General features: G+C 41.7%; 1 protein-coding gene across 1 annotated transcript in view; it reads right to left on the bottom strand.

The window, feature by feature from the left end:
* Window positions 1-22,198, bottom strand: part of LOC148348030 (uncharacterized) — a 49,476-nt gene that overhangs the window by 10,952 nt on the left and 16,326 nt on the right. Inside the window, exons 9-15 of the mRNA XM_088322118.1 lie at window positions 20,505-20,747; window positions 20,342-20,440; window positions 18,291-18,484; window positions 4,755-4,929; window positions 4,531-4,687; window positions 3,286-3,439; window positions 1,481-1,592 (exon numbers count right to left, since the gene is read on the bottom strand). Coding sequence (XP_088178244.1) covers window positions 1,481-1,592; window positions 3,286-3,439; window positions 4,531-4,687; window positions 4,755-4,929; window positions 18,291-18,484; window positions 20,342-20,440; window positions 20,505-20,747 — 1,134 coding nt within the window. The remainder of the gene's footprint in view (window positions 1-1,480; window positions 1,593-3,285; window positions 3,440-4,530; window positions 4,688-4,754; window positions 4,930-18,290; window positions 18,485-20,341; window positions 20,441-20,504; window positions 20,748-22,198) is intronic.

The following is a 22,198-nucleotide window of genomic DNA, read 5'->3' as shown; positions in this document are numbered from 1 at the left end:
TCCAGCCTTTCTCCAGACTCTGGCGCCTTGACTTCCAAATGAAATGCAAAACTTGCTTTCGTCTGAAAAGAGGACTTTGGACCACTCTGCAACTGTCCAGTGCTTCTTCTCCATAGCCCAAGTCAGACGCTTCTTTCGTTGTCTTGAGTTTAGAAGTGGCTTGACCATGGGAATACGGCTATTGTAGCCCATTTCCCGGACACGTCTGTGAACTGTGGCTTTTGATACCTGGACTCCAGCTTCAGCCCACTGTCTTTGAAGCTCCCCCAAATTCTGGAAGCGGCTCTTCTTCACAATTTTGTTAAGGCTGCGGTCATCTCTCTTGGTTGTGCAGCGTTTCCGGCCACATTTTTCCCTTCAAACAGAATTTTTGTGGATATGCTTTGAAACTGCACTCTGTGAACAGCCTGCTCTTTGAGAAATTTCTTTTTGTGTCTTACCCTCCTGATGGAGGGTATCAATGATGGTCCTCTGGACAGCAGTCAGATCAGCAGTCTTCCCCATACTTGTGATTTAGTTTACTGAACCAAGCTGAGTGTTTTTAAGGCTCAGGAAACCCCGCAAGGTGTTTCGAGTTAATTAGATGATTCAGGTGATTAGTTGAATAGCCTACTTGTATACTTTTTCATGATATTCTAATATTTTGAGATGGGATTTTTGAGTTTTCTTAAGCTGTAAGCCAAATTCAGCAATATTAAAATAATAAAAGGCTTGAAATAGTTCAGTTGATGTGTAATGAATCCAGAATGTATGACATTTTTGTTTTTTTAATTGCATTACAGAAAATAAAGAACTTTATCACAATATTCTATTTTTCTGAGACAGTCCAGTATATAATATAGTATATTCTATTCTATTCTACATCTGAAGAAATTGACAAATAAAATTGACTTTGAATGTCTGGATTTGGTGTTCTATTTCTTTTACTTTGTGACTATATGGAATCAGTATTAAGGAGTCAGCTTCAACATGAGATTATACATTTATTTGTAACCACAGTCGTACCTCCATATTTGAATGACTTTACATATGAAAATTTCAGGTCATTGTATCTGTTTTTTGAGAAACGCGAAGCAAAAAGGTAAATTAATATTTTTATTACTTATCAATTCTTTTTTCTTTTTCATTATGTGCCACTCGCTTTTATTAATGTGCAGTAATCTAACTTTTACATGTATTTGTTTCATGGTCTGATATTCTTTTATGATTTATAAAAAAAAATATCAAACTGTACTTTTGCATAGTTTTTCAGGTTACGAAGCTACTCCTACAACGAATTGAATTTGTATGTAAAGATACCACTGTAGTTACTTTCAGTGTAACTTTTGGGAGTCAGTAAAGTGGGGCGTAACCCAATTTATTTTTAAATGAAGTAACGAGTAACTGAGACTAATTATATATGTACGTATACATATATACATATAATTTTTTTCAGTAAGGAGCTTAACACGGAGTGTCACGGCCAAGTGAGCGCGCCTACCGTTATCTGTGATTCTGGTGCGGCTGAGATTCAACTTGAGCAGCTGGGGACAATGGATGACACCTCGCCTCACTACGTTATCGCCCACTTGAGTGCTGGCCAAGCCCAAAACCTGGAAAAATAGAAAAAAAAAGCAAAAACAAATGAGCACAATAATCAAGCTCCCTTTTTAAGTTTACAGTTGAATTACGTTTTTAAACAATTTTACATACAAAAATTAAATCCCAACCCGGACAAACTCAAAACAGACAGGCACAATAGCAGTCCAACATTATATGTGGAAAAAGAAAAAGCAATATACCTGTACTTAACTAAAAGTGTGGTGCAATGGGTCGTGGTTTGGATAAAAATGTACCAAGACCATCCCAATGCTCATTCAACCTGTTTAATCTCCCCGGGGGTTTTCACAAGCCATAGCATCCCATCATCAGTGTTTTCCAAATAGTAATTGCTGGGCTACCAAAGAGCTTCCAGTATCTCAAAATTGTTGCTAGTGTCATTCTACGAAGACACCGTGGAAAGCATTACTGGCATAAGGCATCACAGTGTGGGGTGCTTGGAGCTCAGCAGTGGACAGGAAAAACATACATTGAGTAATCAACACAGCCTAAAAAAGCATGGGCTGCTCTCTACCCAGTCAAAAAACATTGCCAGCTTGTGATAATGTGGCAGAGCCATTACGATTACAAGACAATTAAAAGACGATTCACACCCCGGCCCTCTGGTAGTCGCTACAGGTCCCTCAAAACTAGGACATACAGGCTCAGAGACAGCTTCTTCCCTAGGGCCATCACAACCAGAAACTAACACAGGAAACTGCGAAAACACATCTTGCAACAATTTTGGGTTTATTTTTTGTTGTTGCAAAATAAAACTGAAAAAAATATGGATACAATTGGACAAAACTGTGAACCCCCCCCCCCCACATATACCTTGTTGATTATATATTTTTTTCTGCTGCTTAATGTTACTGCACTTATTTGCACTGCACTAATGTTCAAGTGCACTATTCTACTCTATTGCAATATTATTATTATAACTTAGACCAGTTTTCTAAGCACTATGTTGTAATTTTCCTATTCATCTGATAGTCTTTAATGTATTCTTTTTCTTCAAAATATTTAAATTACATATTTTACCCTAGAGAACCATTTCTAATCTTGTTGCATAAAATGTTTTACAACATTGATATCAATATCAATAGAAAAATACTAATAGTCCTAGCGTAGGTCAAGAGTCCAGTTTTAAGTATTTTGAAAGCAGATATTTCCAAGTGAAGACACAGTTTGGTGATTTTGTAAGCGTACATTTCAACCATCTTCCCATGTAGTTAACAACATTTTACCAGAGGAGAGAAATATTGGAGCATTCCCAAAAAGCATATCAGCATACCCTTCTAAATATTGCACTTAAAACTTAAATCATCCTTGAGCGGTCCAATACTGAAACGTCTTGATGAAGTGAAATACTATCTATTGATTATTTTATATTGGATAAATTTAATTCTAGCTTTTCTCACACCTGACCAGCAAAGAATCCTAATAACAACGCATTTTGTATATTTATGGGCATACAGTACACCCCGGGATAAGACTTGAATCCGTTCTAAGGTGGGGATTGCAAAATGACCAATTTGAACACGCCTTTCTAAAAGTGAATTGGGCGAGCAATTATTTTGGTGTTGATGTCATATGGTGGGGTAAATGCTGTAACAACAGGCCGACAAAACAGTTCACGCTATAAAGTGAAAAAGTAGAGACGCCATAACCAGGGGGTCTACTGTATCTAAACCAAAAGTACTAGACCTGGAGATGAGGCAAGCAGGTGATGAGGGCTGCCACTCCTTGACTGCTGACAGTTGTGCGGTCCAAGCAGAGCTCCTGCAGCTCCAGCAGGGGGCGCAAGGAGGGGAGCCCGGCATCCGTTACTTGAGTGTTGCTCAGCGACAGCTTCTTTAAACTTGTAAAACACACGCAGTAAAAAGAATGAAATCGTAAAAAGTAAAACAGGACGCGTTTGTGTAGAGTTAAGATTTCAAGCTCAAGCCTGACCCGAAATTTGGCTCGGGCTTAAGATTTTAGTCGGCCAAAATCACCCTTCCTCCTCAGGAGTCCTGACAAATAAAATTTGAAAATGCGGGTTTGCATCAGGCTTGGTCCCTCAAATTGAATATTGGCTGGGATAGAGTTGAGTTGGGATTTTACCCTTTTATTTCCATAGGTGCACCCCATTATAAGACTGCTTTTGAAATTACCATAACTCTGCGACTGTTGGCCTAAAGAAAAAAAATCAAACAGTACCTGGAAGAAGAGAAGTCAGGCTTTCTAGCAAAATACATTAAAAAAAAATTGGACCATAGTAATTCTGCAAAACACCCACAAGGTGGCATTAAATTCCCACAATCGTATCTCACAGGCATCCACGTGCAGCAATGGACCAATCACAGGCAACAAATGACACAAACTGGGCATAATAAGTCATCCAACTTTGTAATGCAGTTTTTGTTATCTGTAACAAATAAATAAATATTTGAAACCTTTATCCTTTATTAGTTTTGATTGTCAAAGGGGCATTGAATTGGGGTACTGATGTTGGCCTCTATCTCCAGCAATTGCTTCACAATCTACCACACAGGCCCATAAAATGCTTGGTCTTGGTGAAAAATAGTTGAATAAAACTATTTTTTGTATATATTTATAACAGTTTATATTTCCAGTTTATGTTGTCTTACAATGTGTTCATGTTCAGTTCCAGGCTCTACTTCATTATAAAAATGAAAAATCAAAGTATGTTTTTTGTTTTGTTTTTCTTTTTAAACGATTACATTGTCTTAACACATATTTATTTTAGATATTGCCAGATATTGAATGTTTGGGTGGTTTTAAAAAAAGAAGGGCCAACATTGATCACCTGTAACATGATTCCTGACTCTTTCATGGCCAACATAAAGTTCCAAGCGGCCTGTATGATATTTTGTGAATAAAGGGTCAAACCCACGGGCCGGGTCGAGCAGTATTTTTAGGCCCGATCTTACTTCCACGTATGCATACCTATTTAAAGCCCGAAGATGATGAATACCGTGGTCTGTAACTTGTGTGTAATCTGTCAGGTCCAGCTCGACCAATAGCTGCAGGCGTGACAGGAATGCTAAACCGCCATCCGTGACCGAGTGACGCCCAGGGAGAGTCAGGTGGGTCAAAGGCAGTCCTATTGAGGCACGGATGACATTCAGCGACAAGCTGCTTTTGTCCTCGCAGCAGTAAAATACATTTACTTGAGACGATCTGCAGGGCGCGGTCCCCGTCCGGCAACCGGGCCCCTGCCAGACTGAGGGCGGAGAGTGACTGGTGGGTGCCCAACTGCCCCAGCGAGGTCTCCGTCACGTTGGTGCCATCTAGGTTGAGCGTCTGCAGGCCTGAGAGCTCAGCCACAGCCGACACATCAGAGACCTAAAAGAGAACCATTAAAGTGGGGGGCAGTAGTTCAGGAGGTAGAGCGCTCGTCTTGGGATCAAGGGATCCCAGTTCGAATCCCGGCTCGTCCGTGTTACATGTCGAAGTGTCCTTGGGTAAGACACTGAACCCCTAATACCCCCAATAAGCAGGTTAGCGCCTTAGCTAGCATTTCAAGCCTTGCAGCTGCTATTGGGAAATGTGGAGCACATTGTAAAGCGCTTTGGGAAGTCACTGACTTGAAAAGCGCTATATAAATGCGGATAATTTCAAGTGTTTTTACAAGCATATGGCACACCGTGTTAAAAGGCAAATTTAATGTAAAGGAAATCATGGTTTAAATGTGCCTTTTAAACTCTTTTTATACACGCCAATACTTTTGTACCCATATATCTTTATACACTCATATTTTCATTAGGGCTGGGAATCGATTGAAATAAACTAACTAGTTAATCTCAGTTTAGAAATAAATTAATCACGATTAATCGCAATTAATGTATTAAATCCAGATTTCACAAATGGCAGTAAATATGAAAAAAATATGCATAGAAAAATAAGATTAAAATTATTATGCCAAATGGTGTGGCCTTTAACAAGTACAGTAAAACATGCATACAGAATGTAATGCCAAAGATAAATTTTATACCAACTATATTCAAGTACTTTATTTCAACACTGTTGAACTGTAAATTTGCCGTAAAGCTGTCCTAAATATTTTAACAAAAAATGCTTACAGAGTAAAGGAAAACTGTATAGAGCTTGTGGTGTCAAAGACAAAGCTTCCATAAACAAAATAGTCAAGATCCTTATGTAAACATTGTAGAACACCCATCTCTTGCACCAAACTGTCAGGTTGTTTGACGAGTTCCGTTGTCTGACTGTACCACTGCATCGGGTTAATATCACCCAGGGTCACCCAGTCAAAAATTTAGGTTTCATATTTGACCCCAATCTGTCCTTTAAAACACACGTTAAGAATATTACTAGAACAGCTTTTTTCCATCTTAGACTTCGGCTAAGTTCAATGATTCAGCAAAGCTAAAATTTGTTCTTTTAGATATTAGATCGCTTGCTCCTAAAGCTCTAATTGTTGATAATATTATTCGTGATCACAAACTTAACCTGATTGATCTCTGTGAAACTTGGTTGAGACCGGATGAGTTTTTACCGTTAAATGAGGCTTCCCCTCAAGACTACGGGAGCTGTCATGTAGCACGCTTTTTAAAAAAGGGTGGCGGTGTTGCGCTAATTTCGGAAAAAATTTATTGGTTACTGTGATGTGGTACAGTCAGACAACGGACCTCTTTGAAACTATGTTAATATATCACTTATTAAAGGTCTGAAATCTATAGATGCGCGACATGGTCGCTGTCCAGGGACTTTTTCCCGATTTAGTGATCTGTCACTTGATAATCTTAAACTGGTGGTGAATACGGACAGACTACTTGCCTGTTTGAACCGCTTCCAGGTTCGCAGATTAAAAGTCTTTTTGGGGTCCTTGGACTTTCAGTTCTAAATATTATAAACTCTCCTCAGGTGTAGTTCCAGCAGCCTTTAAGTCAGCTGTTATCAAACCTACACTGAAACGACCCAACCTTGATCCAGAAAGCCTATGCAATTATAGACCTGTGTCAAACCTACCATTTCTTTCTTAAATACTTGAAAAAGTTGTGGCACAGCAGCTGAATGATTTTATATCCGAGAACAATCTTTTCGAATCTATGCAATCAGGATTCAGGGCTAACCACTCTACTGAGACAGCCCTGATTAAGGTGACCAATGATTTTCTACTGGCAATGGACTCAGGCGCTGCTGGACCTTAGTGCTGCGTTTGACACTGTGGACCATAATATCTTACTAGAACGGTTGGAAAAATGGATTGGTCTCTTAGGAACCGTCCTCTTATGGTTCAGATCCTACCTCACAGATAGGACGCACTGTGTTAAATATGGTGAAATAACATCTGAGCCCCTTAGTGTTACCTGTGGTGTTCCGCAGGGTTCAGTACTTGATCCCCTTCTTTTCAGCTTTTACATGCTTCCATTAGGTCATATTATTTGCAAGTATAATATCAGTATTCATTGCTCATTCATTGATGACACTCAACGATATCTTCCGATGGAGGAATCTTCCACACTAAACTGTGGAAATTTGGAGGCCTGCCTCACTGAGATAAAAGAATGGATGACACTTAACTTCTTGCACCTTAACTCTGAAAAGACCGAAATGCTAGGGGGGTCCATCTAAATGCCGTGACTTGTTCACAAAGACAGCTCGGAACATTGGCAAATGTAATATCACCCAGCGTGACTCAGTCACAAATTTAGGTGTCATATTTGACCCCAATCTGTCCTTTCAAAAACACATTAAGAATAATACTAGAACAACTTTTTTTCCATCTTCGCAACATTGCTAAAATTCGCCCAATGCTGTCTCAGTTGGATGCGGAGATTATAATTCATGCGTTTGTTACCTCCCGTCTCGATTACTGTAATGTACTACTCTCCGGTCTCCTGAAGTCCAAAATCAAGAGCCTTCAGTTATTATTCATTTATTTATTTTCGCCCTATGATCTGGTCAGGAGCCTACGCTCTGAAAATGCTGGTCTACTAGTGATCCCAAGAGACAAGAGGAGATCCGCTGAAGCTTGGCCTTCTGAATATTAGATCACTACCCTCTAAAGCTTTACTTGTCAATGACCTCATCAATGAACAAAATCTTAACCTTATTGGCCTTTGTGAGTCCTGGTTAAAACCACATGAGTTTGTAGTGTTAAATGAGGCTTCTCCCCCTAACTTTGTGAGTTCGCACTTGGCACGACCATGCAAAAAAGGTGGAGGCGTTGCTCTTATATCGGAAGGTAAGTTGAAATTTACTCCTGGTACCCCTACAATTTTTAAAACGTTTGAAGCACTTGTTATGAGGTTCTTAAAGCCAACACCAATTTATGTAGTTGTTGTGTATCGCCCACCTGGACCATACTCAATTTTTTTGGATGAATTTTCTGAACTGTTAACAGACTTAGTAACTTATGCGGACAGTGTTGTAATTATTGGTGATTTTAATGTTCACATAAACTCCACATCAAATTCACTTGCAATTGCTTTTAAGTCACTGATTGATACATTTGGTTTCAATCAAATATTTGATGTGCCCACTCATAAAGATGGGAATACTAGATCTTGTTCTGACCCGTGGCGTAGTAGCCTCAAATGTTACAGTGTTACTGTGTCCTAATGCTAATCTCTGATCACTATATAGTTAAGTGTGAGGTGCTGTTTAATGTTTGTGATAAGGAAAATTTAGGCTTTAGCAGTCGCAATATCCGCCCTACAACGGCATTAGCTTTAGAAGAACTATTACCTATAGTAACTGCAGCCTTACCTTCGTACACTGGGTTTGTTGACTCACTTACAAACAACTTTGATACTGCTTTGGTTAATGTTCTTGATTCTGTGGCGCCCCTAAGGCATAAATTTCGACCTAAGAAACATACACCTTGGTTTACTGAAGAAACCAGGTCACTCAAACAAGGTTGCAGAAAAGTTGAACGAAAATGGCGCACTACAAAGCTGGAGGTCTTCCGACTGGCCTGGTGTGACAGCTTGCTGATATATAAAGTAGCTCTTGCCTCAGCTAATGCATCGTTTTTCTCTAAGATTATTGTTAAACATAAGAATAATCCGAATTTTTTTTTTTTGACACAATGGCGAAACTTACCAGACAACAACTTAACCCAAATAGTTCTACTTATTCTGCTAATGACATTATGGAATTTTTTAATAAAAAGATTCAACTAATCAGGAATGAAATTTTAAAAGAACGCTTTGTAACCTCCTCCTATCTCAAAGATGTGGAGGTGTTAGGTAAGGACCGTGTCAGCGGTTGTTCAGAAACATTTTCCAGTTTCAATGATTTGTCCCTTGATAGTCTAACACAGATGGTCTAGGGCCAAACAAACTACTTGCCTGCTTGATCCGTTTCCAGCTTCACTGGTGAAGGATCTGTTTGGGATCTTAGGATCATCACTTTTAAATATTATTAATATATCACTATCCTTGGGTATTGTTCCTGTAGCCTTCAAGTCTCCCGTCATTAAACCCACGCTTAAGCGACCTAACCTTGACCCAGAAAGCCTAGGTAATTATAGGCCAGTGTCAAATCTGCCGTTTTTGCAAAATTACTTGAAAAGGGCCCTGCACAGCAGTTAAATGACTTCATGTCAGAAAATAACCTCTTTAAAACTGTCCAGTCAGTATTTAGGGCAAATTACTCTACTGAGACAGCCCTGGCTAAAGTAACCAATGATCTCCTTTTACCAATAGATTCCGGTGCCTCATCAATGTTACTGCTGCTGGATCTCAGTGCTGCTTTTGATTCTGTCGACCACAACATATTACTTGTTCATCTGGAATGCATTGGTATCTCAGGAACTGTACTCTCATGGTTTAGGTCCTAACTGTCAGACAGGATGCAATGTGTTAACTATGGCAATCTGACCTCTAAATAATCTAATGTCCCCTGTGGTGTTCCACAGGGATCTGTACTTGGCCCCCTTCTTTTTAGTATTTATATGATTCCGATTGGTGACATTATCCGCAAGTATACCGGTAATATTAGTTTCCATTGCTATGCAGATGACACTCAACTGTATGTGCCACTGGAGACAACTGGACAGTTACGTTGTAGAAATCTGGAGGCTTGCCTTACTGAGAATCAAAGATGGATGTCACTTAATTTTTTGCGCCATAACCCAGAAAAAACTGAAATGTTGATTATTGTTCTAGCTCTCTGTCGTGAGTTGTTTTCAAACACTACCCTGAACCTAGACAAATGTAATATCACCCATAGTGACTCGGTCAAAAATCTAGGTGTTATATTTGATCCTAATCTGAAGTTTCAGTCACACGTGAAAAATATTACTAAAATAGCTTTCTACCACCTACGTAATATTGCGAAGAGTCGTTCGATGCTGTCCCAATCAGATGCAGAGGTTTTAATTCATGCGTTTATTACTTCTCGTCTTGATTACTGTAATTTATTGTTTTCCGGTCTCCCGATGTCTAGCATCAAAAGTTTGCAGCTGGTTCAGAATGCAGCAGCTAGACTTTTAACTAAGACCAAAAAGTTTGAGCATATTACTCCTGTATTGGCCAACTTGCACTGGCTCCCAGTCCACTTAAGATGTGACTTTAAGGTTCTCTTACTAACATACAAATGTTTCAATGGACGTGCGCCCACTTATGTCTCAAATTTGGTTTTCCCCTATGTTCTTGCACGGAGTCTGCGCTCGGAAAATGCCGGTCTACTTGTGACTCCGAGAGCCAAGAAGTCTGCAGGCTTGAGAGCGTTCTCCATCCGGGCCCCGGTGCTATGGAATGCCCTGCCCCCGGAGATAAGATCTGCAACCTTAATGGAAGTCTTTAAATCAAGGCTTAAGACACACTTCTATTCCAAAGCTTATGATTGATGCCACCTCATTCAGATTCAGATTCAGATTTACTTTATTGTCATTCGTGTACACGTGTATACAGAACGAAATGTCGATACATCTGACCCGCACAGGTTCTTTGAACGTCAGCCGGGATAGATAAGATTAACCATGTCTTCGTCAGAATTTTAGCGCAGCAGTTCGTCATCTCGCGGTTCGATGCCACTTCCAGTTGTTAAATGGTCCAGTTTATTGTCCAGAGAGCGAACGTTGGAGAGCAAAATGGATGTTAGAGGGGTTAGCCTTTAGCCTAGCTGTTAGCCCGGCCCGCTTCCTCGTTACGCCGCTGTCTTGCCACTCTGCTTCGCTGCTTTGTAGGCCGCTGGGTCTTGTTGACATAGCAGTCCGTGGCTAATAAGCACTCCCGAGTGGTCGTAGCACCGAGCGCTTTATGTCGAGTGGTCGTAGCACCGAGCGCTTGATGTCCTCGTTCGGCGGTCACGCCGCTGTGTTGCCACTCTGCTTCGCTGCTTTGTAGGCCGCTGGGTCTTGTTGACATAGCAGTCCGTGGCTAATAAACACAGAGCGCTTGATGTCTGGATGATCGCATATCCAGCAAAAAAAACTGCGATCGTATCTTAATCTGCAGTTCGAGCCGACTTTGTGCGCCATCAAAACTGAGTCGAAGACTGGATCTTATGGCCGACGTGTAAAAAAAACGTTGCAAGCCGATGCAGCCGCAGCCGAACAGGGCGCCGCCATGATGATTATTTCATATTCTGTATTGTCCTGTCTTTTTCCGACTGCCTGCCTGATGGTGATACGAAGGAGAAGGACAATTTGAGATGAGTCAGCGGACCAGCGTTTGACCTGAAGCATGTCAACGCCTGCATGGACCAGCTGGGAAGCTGCGTCGTGGCCGTCAGACTTTCTGGACTAGTTTACAGGCTCGGGGCGTCGCTGCTGTCATCCACTTTTCGGACAAATTTTCAACATGTTACCTAGTGTTTACTATATTTGTGTACTGTAATGCTAAATGTAATTCACCCTGGTCATCCTGAAAGGGGATACCACTTGTGAGGTCCCTTCTCAAGGTTTCTCTTTTTCCTCACGCTGAGGTTTTGGGTTGTTCCTTGCCCGCATGTTGGTTTAGGATCAGGTAATTGTGTCGTTGTAATCCTGTACTGTCCTTTGAGACATTTTTGTGATTAAGGGCTATATGAATAAATTTGACTTGACTTGACTTGAGAGCGTTCTCCATTCGGGCCCCGGTGTTGTGGAATGCTCTTCCCCCGAGATTCGATCTGCAACCTCAGTGGAAATGTTTAAATCTAAGCTTAAAACACACTTCTATTCTATAGCATATGAATAACCTACTGGACTGTCTCAGAAAATTTGAATATTGTGATAAAGTTCTTTATTTTCTGTAATGCAATTAAAAAAACAAAAATGTCATACATTCTGGATTCATTACACATCAACTGAACTATTTCAAGCCTTTTATTATTTGAATATTGCTGAATTTGGCTTACAGCTGAAAAAATATCAAAAATCCTATCTCAAAATATTAGAATATCATGAAAAAGTATACAAGTAGGCTATTCAACTAATCACCTGAATCATCTAATTAACTCGAAACACCTTGCGAGGGTTTCCTGAGCCTTAAAAACACTCAGCTTGGTTCAGTAAACTAAATCACAAGTATGGGGAAGCCTGCTGATCTGACTGCTGTCCAGAGGACCATCATTGATACCCTCCATCAGGAGGGTAAGACACAAAAAGAAATTTCTCAAAGAGCAGGCTGTTCACAGAGTGCAGTTTCAAAGCATATCCACAAAAAGTCTGTTGGAAGGGAAAAATGTGGCCGGAAACGCTGCACAACCAAAGAGAGATGACCGCAGCCTTAACAAAATTGTGAAGAAGAGCCGCTTCCAGAATTTGGGGGAGCTTCAAAGACAGTGGGCTGTAGCTGGAGTCCAGGTATCAAAAGCCACAGTTCACAGACGTGTCCGGGAAATGGGCTACAATAGCCGTATTCCCATGGTCAAGCCACTTCTGAACTCAAGACAACGGAAGAAGCGTCTGACTTGGGCTATGGAGAAGAAGCACTGGACAGTTGCAGAGTGGTCCAAAGTCCTCTTTTCAGACGAAAGCAAGTTTTGCATTTCATTTGGAAGTCAAGGCGCCAGAGTCTGGAGAAAGGCTGGAGAGGAGCAAAATCCAAGTTGCTTGAAATCCAGTGTGAAGTTCCCACAGTCAGCAATGGTTTGGGGAGCCATGTCAGCTGGTGGTGTTGGTCCACTGTGTTTCATCAAGTCCAGAGTAAATGCAACTGTGTACCAAGAGATTTTAGAGCACTACATGCTTCCATCTGCTGAAAAGCTCTATGGAGATGAGGATTTCATTTTCCAGCATGATCTGGCACCTGCCCACAGTGCCAAAACCACCAGTAACTGGTGCACTGACCATGGCATCACTGTCCTTGATTGGCCTGCTAATTCCCCTGACCTGAACCCCATCGAGAATTTGTGGGGTATTGTTAAGAAGAACATGAAAGACACCAGACCTACAAATGCAAATGAGCTGAAGGCCGCTATCGAAGCATCCTGGGCATCAATAACACCTCAGCTATGCCACAGGCTGATTGCCTCCATGCCACGCCAGATTGATGCAGTAATCCGTGCAAAAGGATTTCCAACCAAGTACTGAGTGCATCAATGGACATTTTCAAATGTTTGATTTAGTTTTGCTGTTATAAAATTATTTTTTTTACTTGGTCTGAGGAAGTATTCTAATATTTTGAGATAGGATTTTTGAGTTTTTTTCAGCTGTAAGCCAAAATCAGCAATATTCAAATAATAAAAGCCTTGAAATAGTTCAGTTGATGTGTAATGAATCCAGAATGTATGACATTTTTGTTTTTTTAATTGCATTACAGAAAATAAAGAACTTTATCACAATATTCTAATTTTCTGAGACAGTCCAGTATATTTTATGTTGACAATATCAGGGGAGTCTTTGATCTGTGCAGCCCTTTGAGACTCTTTGTGATTAAGGGATATGCAAATAAACATGACTTGACTTAAAGGATCTGTGTCTAAATTGGTTAAATCAAAATTGTAAGTATTTTATTGTGTGCATTTTGTCATTTGTTTTTAATACTAAAGACATACAGTGGCTTGCGAAACTATTTGGCCCCCTTGAACTTTGTGACCTTATGCCATATTTCAGACTTCAAACATCAAGATAATAAACTGTAATTTCTTGTGAAGCATCAACAATAAGTGGGACACAATCACAAAGTGGAACACACTTTATTGGATATTTTAAACGTTTTTAACAAATAAAAAACGAAAAAGTGAGGGTCAAACAGAGATCTAATACATAAGGCAAAAACTACAATGGAATGGTTCACCAAAAAACACATCAAGGTGTTAGAATGGCCAAGTCAAAGTCCAGACCTCAATCCAATTGAGAATCTATGGAAAGAACTAAAAACTGCTGTTAACAAACGCTTTCCATCCAACCTCACAAAGCTCGAGCTGTTTTGCAAGGAGGAATGGGCAAAAATATCAGTTTCTTGATGTGCAAAACTGATAGAGACATACCCCAAGCGACTTGCAGCTGTAATTGCTGTAACTCAATGGGGCTGAATAATTTTGCACACCAACTTTTTCATTATTTATTTCAGATTCAGATTCAGATTCAGATCTACTTTATTGTCATTCTAGTACACGTGTATACAGAACGAAATGTCGATGCATCTGACCCCCACAGTTTCCTTGAATGTACAGATATAAATAAAGTTGTATTGTAATTGGCTACGTATAGTATTTTACCATAGTGCCGATAGTGCAAGAAGAGTAGCTGACCAGATGTGCAAAATGGGCAGTCAGGTTAACAAGTCAGGTACACAGTAACATTAACACTGTAACAATAACGCTGTAATTACCATAGTGCAGAGAGCAATGTGCAATGAGTGGCAAGCTATAAAAAACTGCCAGTAGTGCAAAAAGTCAGATTAGCAGCCGTTTAGATTTAAGTTAACTATATGTTAGATTGACCATTTAACAGTCTAATGGCCAGGGGGACTAGACTATTGCGGAGCCTGGTGGTCCTGCACCGCACACTGCAGAACCTCTTCCCAGAGGCTAGCAGAGTGAACAGTCCATGATGGGGGTGAGAGGGGTCCACGGTAATGTTCTTAGCATGGGATAGGCAGCGCTTCTGGCCAATGTCCTGAATGGAGGGAAGTGTAGTCCCGATTATTTTCTCTGCTGTCCTCGTTACCCTCCTCACACTACCCCAGTCGGTAGCGCTGCAGCCTCCACACCACACAGAGATACAGCTGGTCAGGATACTCTCTATGGTGCCCCTGTAGAATGTGATGAGGGAGGGTGGGGGCAGGTGGGCTCTCCTCATCCTCCGCAGGAAGTACAGGCGCTGCTGTGCCCTCTTAACCAGTGATGCAGTGTTCACGGACCAGGTGAGTTTGTTTGTAATGTGCACCCCTAAGAACTTGATACTGCTGACAACCTCCACAGCCTTGTTGTTGATGCAAAGTGGGGCATGGTTGGGCTGGTTTTTCCTAAAGTCGACAATGATCTCTTTAGTTTTGTCAACATTCAGGACCAGGCTGTTGTCCCTGCACCAGCCCACCAACTGCTCCACCTCCTCTCTGTAGGCTAGGTCGTTGTCATCCCTGATGAGGCCCACCACTGTTGTGTCGTCAGCATACTTCACGATGTGGTTTGTGGCGGACCTAGGGACGCAGTCGTGTGTCATCAAGGTGAACAGCAAGGGGCTTAGGACGCAGCCTTGGGGGGAGCCCGTGCTGAGGTAGATGACATCTGAACTGTTCTGACCTATCCGCACTGATTGGGGTCTGTCACAGAGGAAGTCCAGCAGCCAGTTCCGCAGGGGGGTGTTGAAACCCAGGAGTCTCATTTTGTCTACCAGATGTTGTGGGATGATGGTGTTGAATGCTGAACTGAAGTCCAGGAACAGCATCCGCACATGGGTGTTCTTCTCCTCTAGATGTGTCAGGCTCAGGTGAAGCGCAGAGGAGATGGCATCCCTGGTGGAGCGGTTTGTCCTGTAGGCAAACTGAAAGGGGTCGAATGAGGAGGGGAGACTGGAGGTGATGTGCTCTTTAACCAGTCTCTCAAAGCACTTCATTATGATAGGAGTCAGTGCAACGGGCCGGTAATCGTTGAATGATAAGATCTGGGGTTTCTTTGGCACTGGGATGATGTTGGCAAATTTGAAGCATGATGGTACTTTGGCTTGGTCTAGCGAGGTGTTGAAAATGTCTGTTAGTACACAAGCCAGCTGATCGGCGCACTCCCTAAGTACCCGCCCCGGAATGTTGTCCGGGCCTGGAGCCTTCCTTGTGTTGACCCTTCTCAGGGTCTTCCTCACGTCAGATGAGTCCAGGTGGAGTGCTCTTTCGTCCTGATTTGGAACCGCTTTCGCTGCAGTGGTGCCGTTTTGTGCCTCGAACCTTCCAAAGAATTTGTTGAGGTCATTCAGAAAGTCCATGCTAGTGTCCTGCACTGGGGCGGTGGTTGGCTTGTATTTGGTAATGGCCTGAATGCCTTTCCACATATCCCTGGTGTTGGTTTTGTTGAGGAAACGTTCCTGGATTTTTTGACTGTACGTTCGCTTTGCTAGTCTGATAGCACGGTTCAGGTTAGCCCTCGGTGATCTCAGCGCCTCCATGTCACCAGATTTAAAGACAAGGTTCCGTACTTTTAGTTGTTTGCGTATCTCAGCAGTCATCCAGGGCTTCTGATTGGCACGGGTGCATATAGTTTTGGTATTGCTGACGTCTTCTGCACATTTACTGATATAGGCTGACACAGAAATGGCGTACTCATCTATATTTATTTTGTTGTTGTAAGTGGCAGCCGATTTAAACATGTCCCAATCAGTGCAATCAAAGCAGTCCTGTAGTGCCTCCATTGCCCCCTCAGACCACACCCTCACCTGCTTCACTGTAGGTTTTTCTCTGGTCAGCAGGGGCTTGTATGCTGGAATTAGCATAACAGAAAGGTGATCTGATGAGCCAAGGTGGGGGCGGGGGGCTGCTTTATATGCACCTTTGATGTTTGTGTAGGCCAGGTCTAATGTGTTCCTACCTCTTGTAGCAAAATTTACATGCTGATGGAAATGCGGGAGAACTGTTTTCATATTGGCCTGGTTAAAGTCCCCCGCCGCAATAAAAATGCACTCAGTGTAAGCATGCTGCAGTTCACTCACAGTTCGGTAGAGAACGTCCATTGCCTCCTTCGTATTAGCGCTGGGGGGCACGTACACGGCAGTAATGATGGTCGCGCTAAACTCCCTCGGTAGGTAGAAGGGTCTGCAGATCACCGTCAAAAGTTCAATGTCTCGTGAGCAGTGATTCGAGATTATCTTCGCATTTCTACACCAGTTGTTGTTTGTATAAATGCATAGACCGCCTCCCTTTCTTTTGCCGGTGAGCTCGCCGCTTCTATCGGCGCGGAAAGCAGTTAGCCCCACAATGCTAACAGCGTCATTCGGGATAGATGAGTTTAGCCATGTCTCCGTCAGAATTAAAGCACAACAGTTCGTCAACTCGCGGTTCGATGAGAATTCCAATTGTAAATGGTCCAGTTTGTTGTCCAGGGAGCGGACGTTGGATAGGAAAATGGATGGTAGAGGCGTTTTGAAGGGTTTAGCCTTCATCCGAGCCGTTAGCCCGGCCCGACAACCTCGTTTCCTTCCCCGGTCACAGCGCTTCCGCTTGCCACTTTTACTCGCTGCTTTGTAGGCCGCTGTGTTCTGTTGACGTAGCACTCCGAGGCTAAGTAAACACTCCAGAGTGATCGTCGAAATTTGCGCTGGATTTCTGGATGTTCGCATATCCAGCAAAAAACTGCGATCGTATATTAATCTACAGTTAGAGTTGTCTTTGTTCGCCCTCATAAACTGAGTCGAAGGTTGGGGTTTTTGACTAGAATGTGAGAAACTGTCGGGAGCAGATCCAGCCGCAGCCATAGGGGGCGCCGCCATTTTTGTTAAAAAAGTTCAAAATATCCAATAAAGTGTGTTCCAATTCATGATTGTGTCCCACTCATTGTTGATTCTGCGCAAGAAATTAAAGTTTTATAACTTTATGTTTGAAATCTAAAAGGTGGCAAAAGGTCCCAAAGTTTAAGGGGGCCAAATTATTTCGCAAGCCACTGTACAAGCATCCATCATCTGCACCGCTTATCCTCAGTACGGTCGCGGGGGTGCTGGAGCCCATCCCAGCTATCTTTGGGCAGTAGATAGGGGTCACCTTAAACTGGTTGCCAGCCAGTCTCAGGGCACACAGACACAGACACCGCACTTGCTCATTCACACCTCGAGACAATTTGGACCGGCCAATTAACCTGCCACACATGTTTTTTGGAATAATAATAATAATAATAATAATTTCCTTGTATTGTCATTCTGTGTAACAATGTACACAGAACGAAATGTCGATTGCACCTGACCCGTTGTAGCGAGCCGATGCAGCCGCAGCCAACAGAGGGCGCCGCCGACCACTTTTTAAGTCTTAGGAATGACTCGGCCGGGGCGCGAACCACCGACCTCCCAGTCTCAAAGCGGGCGCCTTACCATCTAGGCTACTGAGCTGGTAATGTTGGAGGAAATCTGAGTGCCCAGAGGAAACCCACGCAAGCACACGGAGAACATGCAAACTCCGCACAGGAAGGCTGGTAGAAAGACCCTTGCAACCATCGCCTCGCGAAAAAGAAAGAACTCGAACCGTATTTAAAGCTACAGTGTTTGAAATGTAGGAAAAAAGTAGCGGCTTGTAGTCCAAATTTTTAGGTAGATATCCCTCTACTCTACCACATGATGGCATTTACCAGAACAAAAACAGTTCCCTCATGTAGCAGTTGTCTCCAAATACCTGAGTCTGCTTGATGCTGAGCATCCGCAGCTGCGGCACGCAAGCTTGCAGGGCGGCCAAGGTGACTTCACTGATTGCCGTCTGATTGAGGCTGAGCTGCGATAGGCACGGCGCTGCCGAGCGCAGATACTCTGTCAACCCGCCATCCGTCACTTTGGTCTGGTCCAGCGACAGGAAGCATAAGCTTTTCAGACCTGCGCACCAAAGTCAAGTCAAGTTATGTCTATTTGTAACACTCTTGGTAATTTGAACAATCTCACAAAAACATCGGCTTTTATCCCAAAAAAGGAATTGAAAATTAACCTCTGCTGTGTGAACGTAGCTGTAGTCTGTTTTATTGCCTTTTTTGCCCATAATAATGGGTCCCAAAAAGTGCTAAATGTTTATTAGTTATATATTTTAATAAACATTATTGTCTGGGTAAACGTTTAATTATTATTTTGTATGCGGTAACTTAAAATTAGTTTTATCTGGTTATATCAGTATCAGAAATATTTTATTAACACTCCACTTATTGAAACATGAATATTTTGTTTGTTTGTTTGTACATGATTCAATTGTTTGTTTGTTTGTAAATGATTCAAATTGAATCTTTTCTTCCGGCGCCGTCACGAATGGCAGCCACTCCAGCAGCTCCAGTGTTATTTTCGATTGTTCTCGATTGTTCTCAGCTCAGGGATGCTGCTGGAAATGTGAATTTCCCTTCGGGGATGAACAAAGTATCTATCTATCTATCTATCTATCTATCTATCTATCTATCTATCTTAATCTTAAGAAGTCTGATAGGGCTGTGCAGACTACCATTACACAATCTCCTGATCTAAAAACTACATGAGGGCAAGGGAAAAATGTAATAAAACCAGAATGAGGGAAATAAGGAAATCATAAGAAGGGGCCGCACTTGAGGTAAACCCCCTTCCAGGATGCTGCAGGAAACTTGAATGCAAAAGTCAGACCTGGTAGGACAGCTTTCTGAATTTTAAAGCAGATCTTGCTAACCTTAGCTAAAAAGCCTATTTCTCCAAGATTATTGCTGCACATAAAGATAACACCGTAGCAGCTCTCATGGGCTTCGGATGGTTCTACCCACCCATTTATATTTAGTGCTTCCTAATGGTGAAATAAGTAAAAAAAAACATTGGGTTGAATACTGGGCAAAAATACATGAACTATCATATGAATATTAGTTTTATTAGAAAATCAGAGCTAGAGAATTGTCTTTTACACCGCGGAATCCCTATGGCCAACGCCATTTTGTCCAGCATCTTGCCGCCACCCCATCCATCACTGGCCGTTGATCGCACCAGACAACACACTGCCATATAAGGGTCAAATATTACACATTGGAGCTTTCATAAAAAGATTCAACGCATTTGGGAAGAGATAAGTAATGATCATGTAATTACGTCACATGTCAAAGATGCAGAAATTATAGGATATGCGCAGGATGGTGGCTGTTATGTGATTTGCTTTTTACCATTTTAGTGATTTGTCACATGATAATCAGCTAAACATAATAATAGATAATCAGATAAACAGCTGGCGAGTATGGCCAAACTGACTTTTCGCCTGCTTGACCTACTTTCAGGCTTGCGGGTTAAAAATCTTCTCTGGAGTTTTTTTATTTAAGGCTTTTATCATGTTTATCCTCATGGTCCAAGTTTAATTGAGCTGTGAACAATGTATTGCACACTACGTTGAAATCAATGAAAATAAAGACAATATTATTCAACTGGTTAGTCTGCAAAAAATGTACTAACAATTTTTTGTACAGAAAAAGCGACATTGATCAAACTCAAATTGATGAAACATTACAATAACATATCAATTATGTCACAACTATCTTTCGAATATTTACCTTTATCTGTTCATTTTTTATTTAGATGACACCATTTGAACCTAGTATGAAATAGACACGTAAACATAACAAATCACTTAATTAAATAAACCATTTATAGTAATACAGAAACTAAACTGTAATCATTTCTGACCAAAGCACGTCTGTCACTTTTTAGATTCTTCCTGAGTGCAAAAGGGGGGGATTTTATAACCTCTGATGTACTGCAGGCAAGAGTCGGTCAGTTTGCTACAGGAGGCCAAGTTGAGGTGCTGCAGTTTAACCAGACTGGACAGGAAGGATAATCCAGAATCTGGACAGAAACAAAAACATTTCAAACTGGAGGCCAACAAAATGAAAATCTCTTTTTTTGGTACCGGTGATGAGAGGCGAGTTGACCAGACTGAGGTGCTTGAGCGAGGTGAAAAAGCGCAGCTGGCGCAGGAGCTCATTGGTGGAGTACGGGTAGCAGTTTAGGACCAACTTCTGCAGAGGGCATCCGAAGAACAGCTCCAGGTTGCGTGGGCGGAGGACTCGCTCTTGGGCCATGTGGCTCAGCAGGAGCTCGGCTAGCTCGGGTGTCAGGCCGGCCAGGCTGCTGCTGTACTGCATGCTAGGGGCTGACACGCCCGACATCAATGCACCCCAAAAAATGGCAAAGAGGACTATTTACGTTGTGATTATACTATGTTACAGAATTTTTCAAACCATATAAATTCAACAACAAGGACTTTCGTATGCCCAAAAACTCTCTAATTTGTGAGTCATCTGCCCAACTCGTCTCAAAAATGCTTGTCTTCTATTGGTTGACTTTATGTAAGATGCTGCTATGATATTAGGTTGCGTCCGACTTCTTGAAGATGCTGATATCAGGGATCAGAATGGAGATTTTCATTTTCAGCTGAAATAGCCAGGGTCCAGGAATAAAGCAGGGCCGCCAGGGTGCGCCAGAGCAATAAAGGAAAGAGTGAGACAGTCGGATTTTGAATTTGTTTGCTACGCAAGAGAAAAAGTGAAAAAGTCGGAATGCCTTTGGGGTTCAAAAACAGCGGAAATCCGCGGATCCGCGGAAAATTCTGATCCCTGTGATATGCTATTGGTTGAACTACCTCCCATAATGCTCCATTTCTCTTTGCTCCGTTCATAGCTTGTGTTATAAACATTACTTTGTTTAGCAATGAGTTCCAAGACTTGAAGTGATGTAAAGCGAGAAGATGATAAGCATGGAAAGGATTTTCTGGATATAAAATAGAAGGAAAATGCATCTTTGCCCTCGTTTCAGAATATGGCCATAAGAAACCTGACTACGAAGGAAATTCCTCTCCCGTAGTCTCACGCGCTTCTCACATGCACTTGGTTTGAGATTTTCCCTATTCCGTTCTTCAGTTCCTTGTGCTATCAAATTGTATTGTTGATCAAGAGTAGGGAGGAGCAGGATGGGAAAATAAACCATCAAAAACTGTAAAATATATATAGTGATTCAAACAATGTGATCATTTCTAAGTAATGGTTATCATTATGTAAGATATGATCATTTGTTTTAATGATCCAAGCGTCCAAGGTTATTCTGGAGACGGGTCTTCTATAAGCCTATGGCTTCAACCCGTCATCCCTCTGTCTTATCAGGTGATTTCGTCATTTTTTGATGCAACATGATTGAAAAGAAAAATGAAAAAAAGAAGATACAATGCGAAATACAAAAAAAGCTTATGATTGTAAAGATGTAAGAAGAAAGCACACGCTTTGTTTCGCTTGATGAAAAATATGGCCATAACCAATCATTGATCAAGATAATTGTGAGAATAGGAAGGAAATTAAAGCAACAAAATCTTCAAAGGGCATGAAAATCCTCGTAAATGGAAGTTTTCATTTTAATCCACCATATAACTCCACTGGATTAGCTCAAGCCATGTCACACCAATGGTAAATTAAATTATATATTTTTATTTTTTTATTTTAATGTATAATGTTATTTAACTTGGATGATTGGAAATCTGTGATCCGAGTGGCGAGCTACCCCAGACCTCAGATCCAGGAAGCATCTTATGCATCAAGGTCGGAATCGAATAAT

Source organism: Urocampus carinirostris, chromosome 18, assembly GCF_059441175.1.
Source record: "Urocampus carinirostris isolate Australia breed hairy pipefish chromosome 18, RoL_Ucar_1.0, whole genome shotgun sequence".
Lineage (NCBI taxonomy): Eukaryota > Metazoa > Chordata > Actinopteri > Syngnathiformes > Syngnathidae > Urocampus > Urocampus carinirostris.
This window is presented reverse-complemented; position numbering and strand designations above follow the sequence as displayed.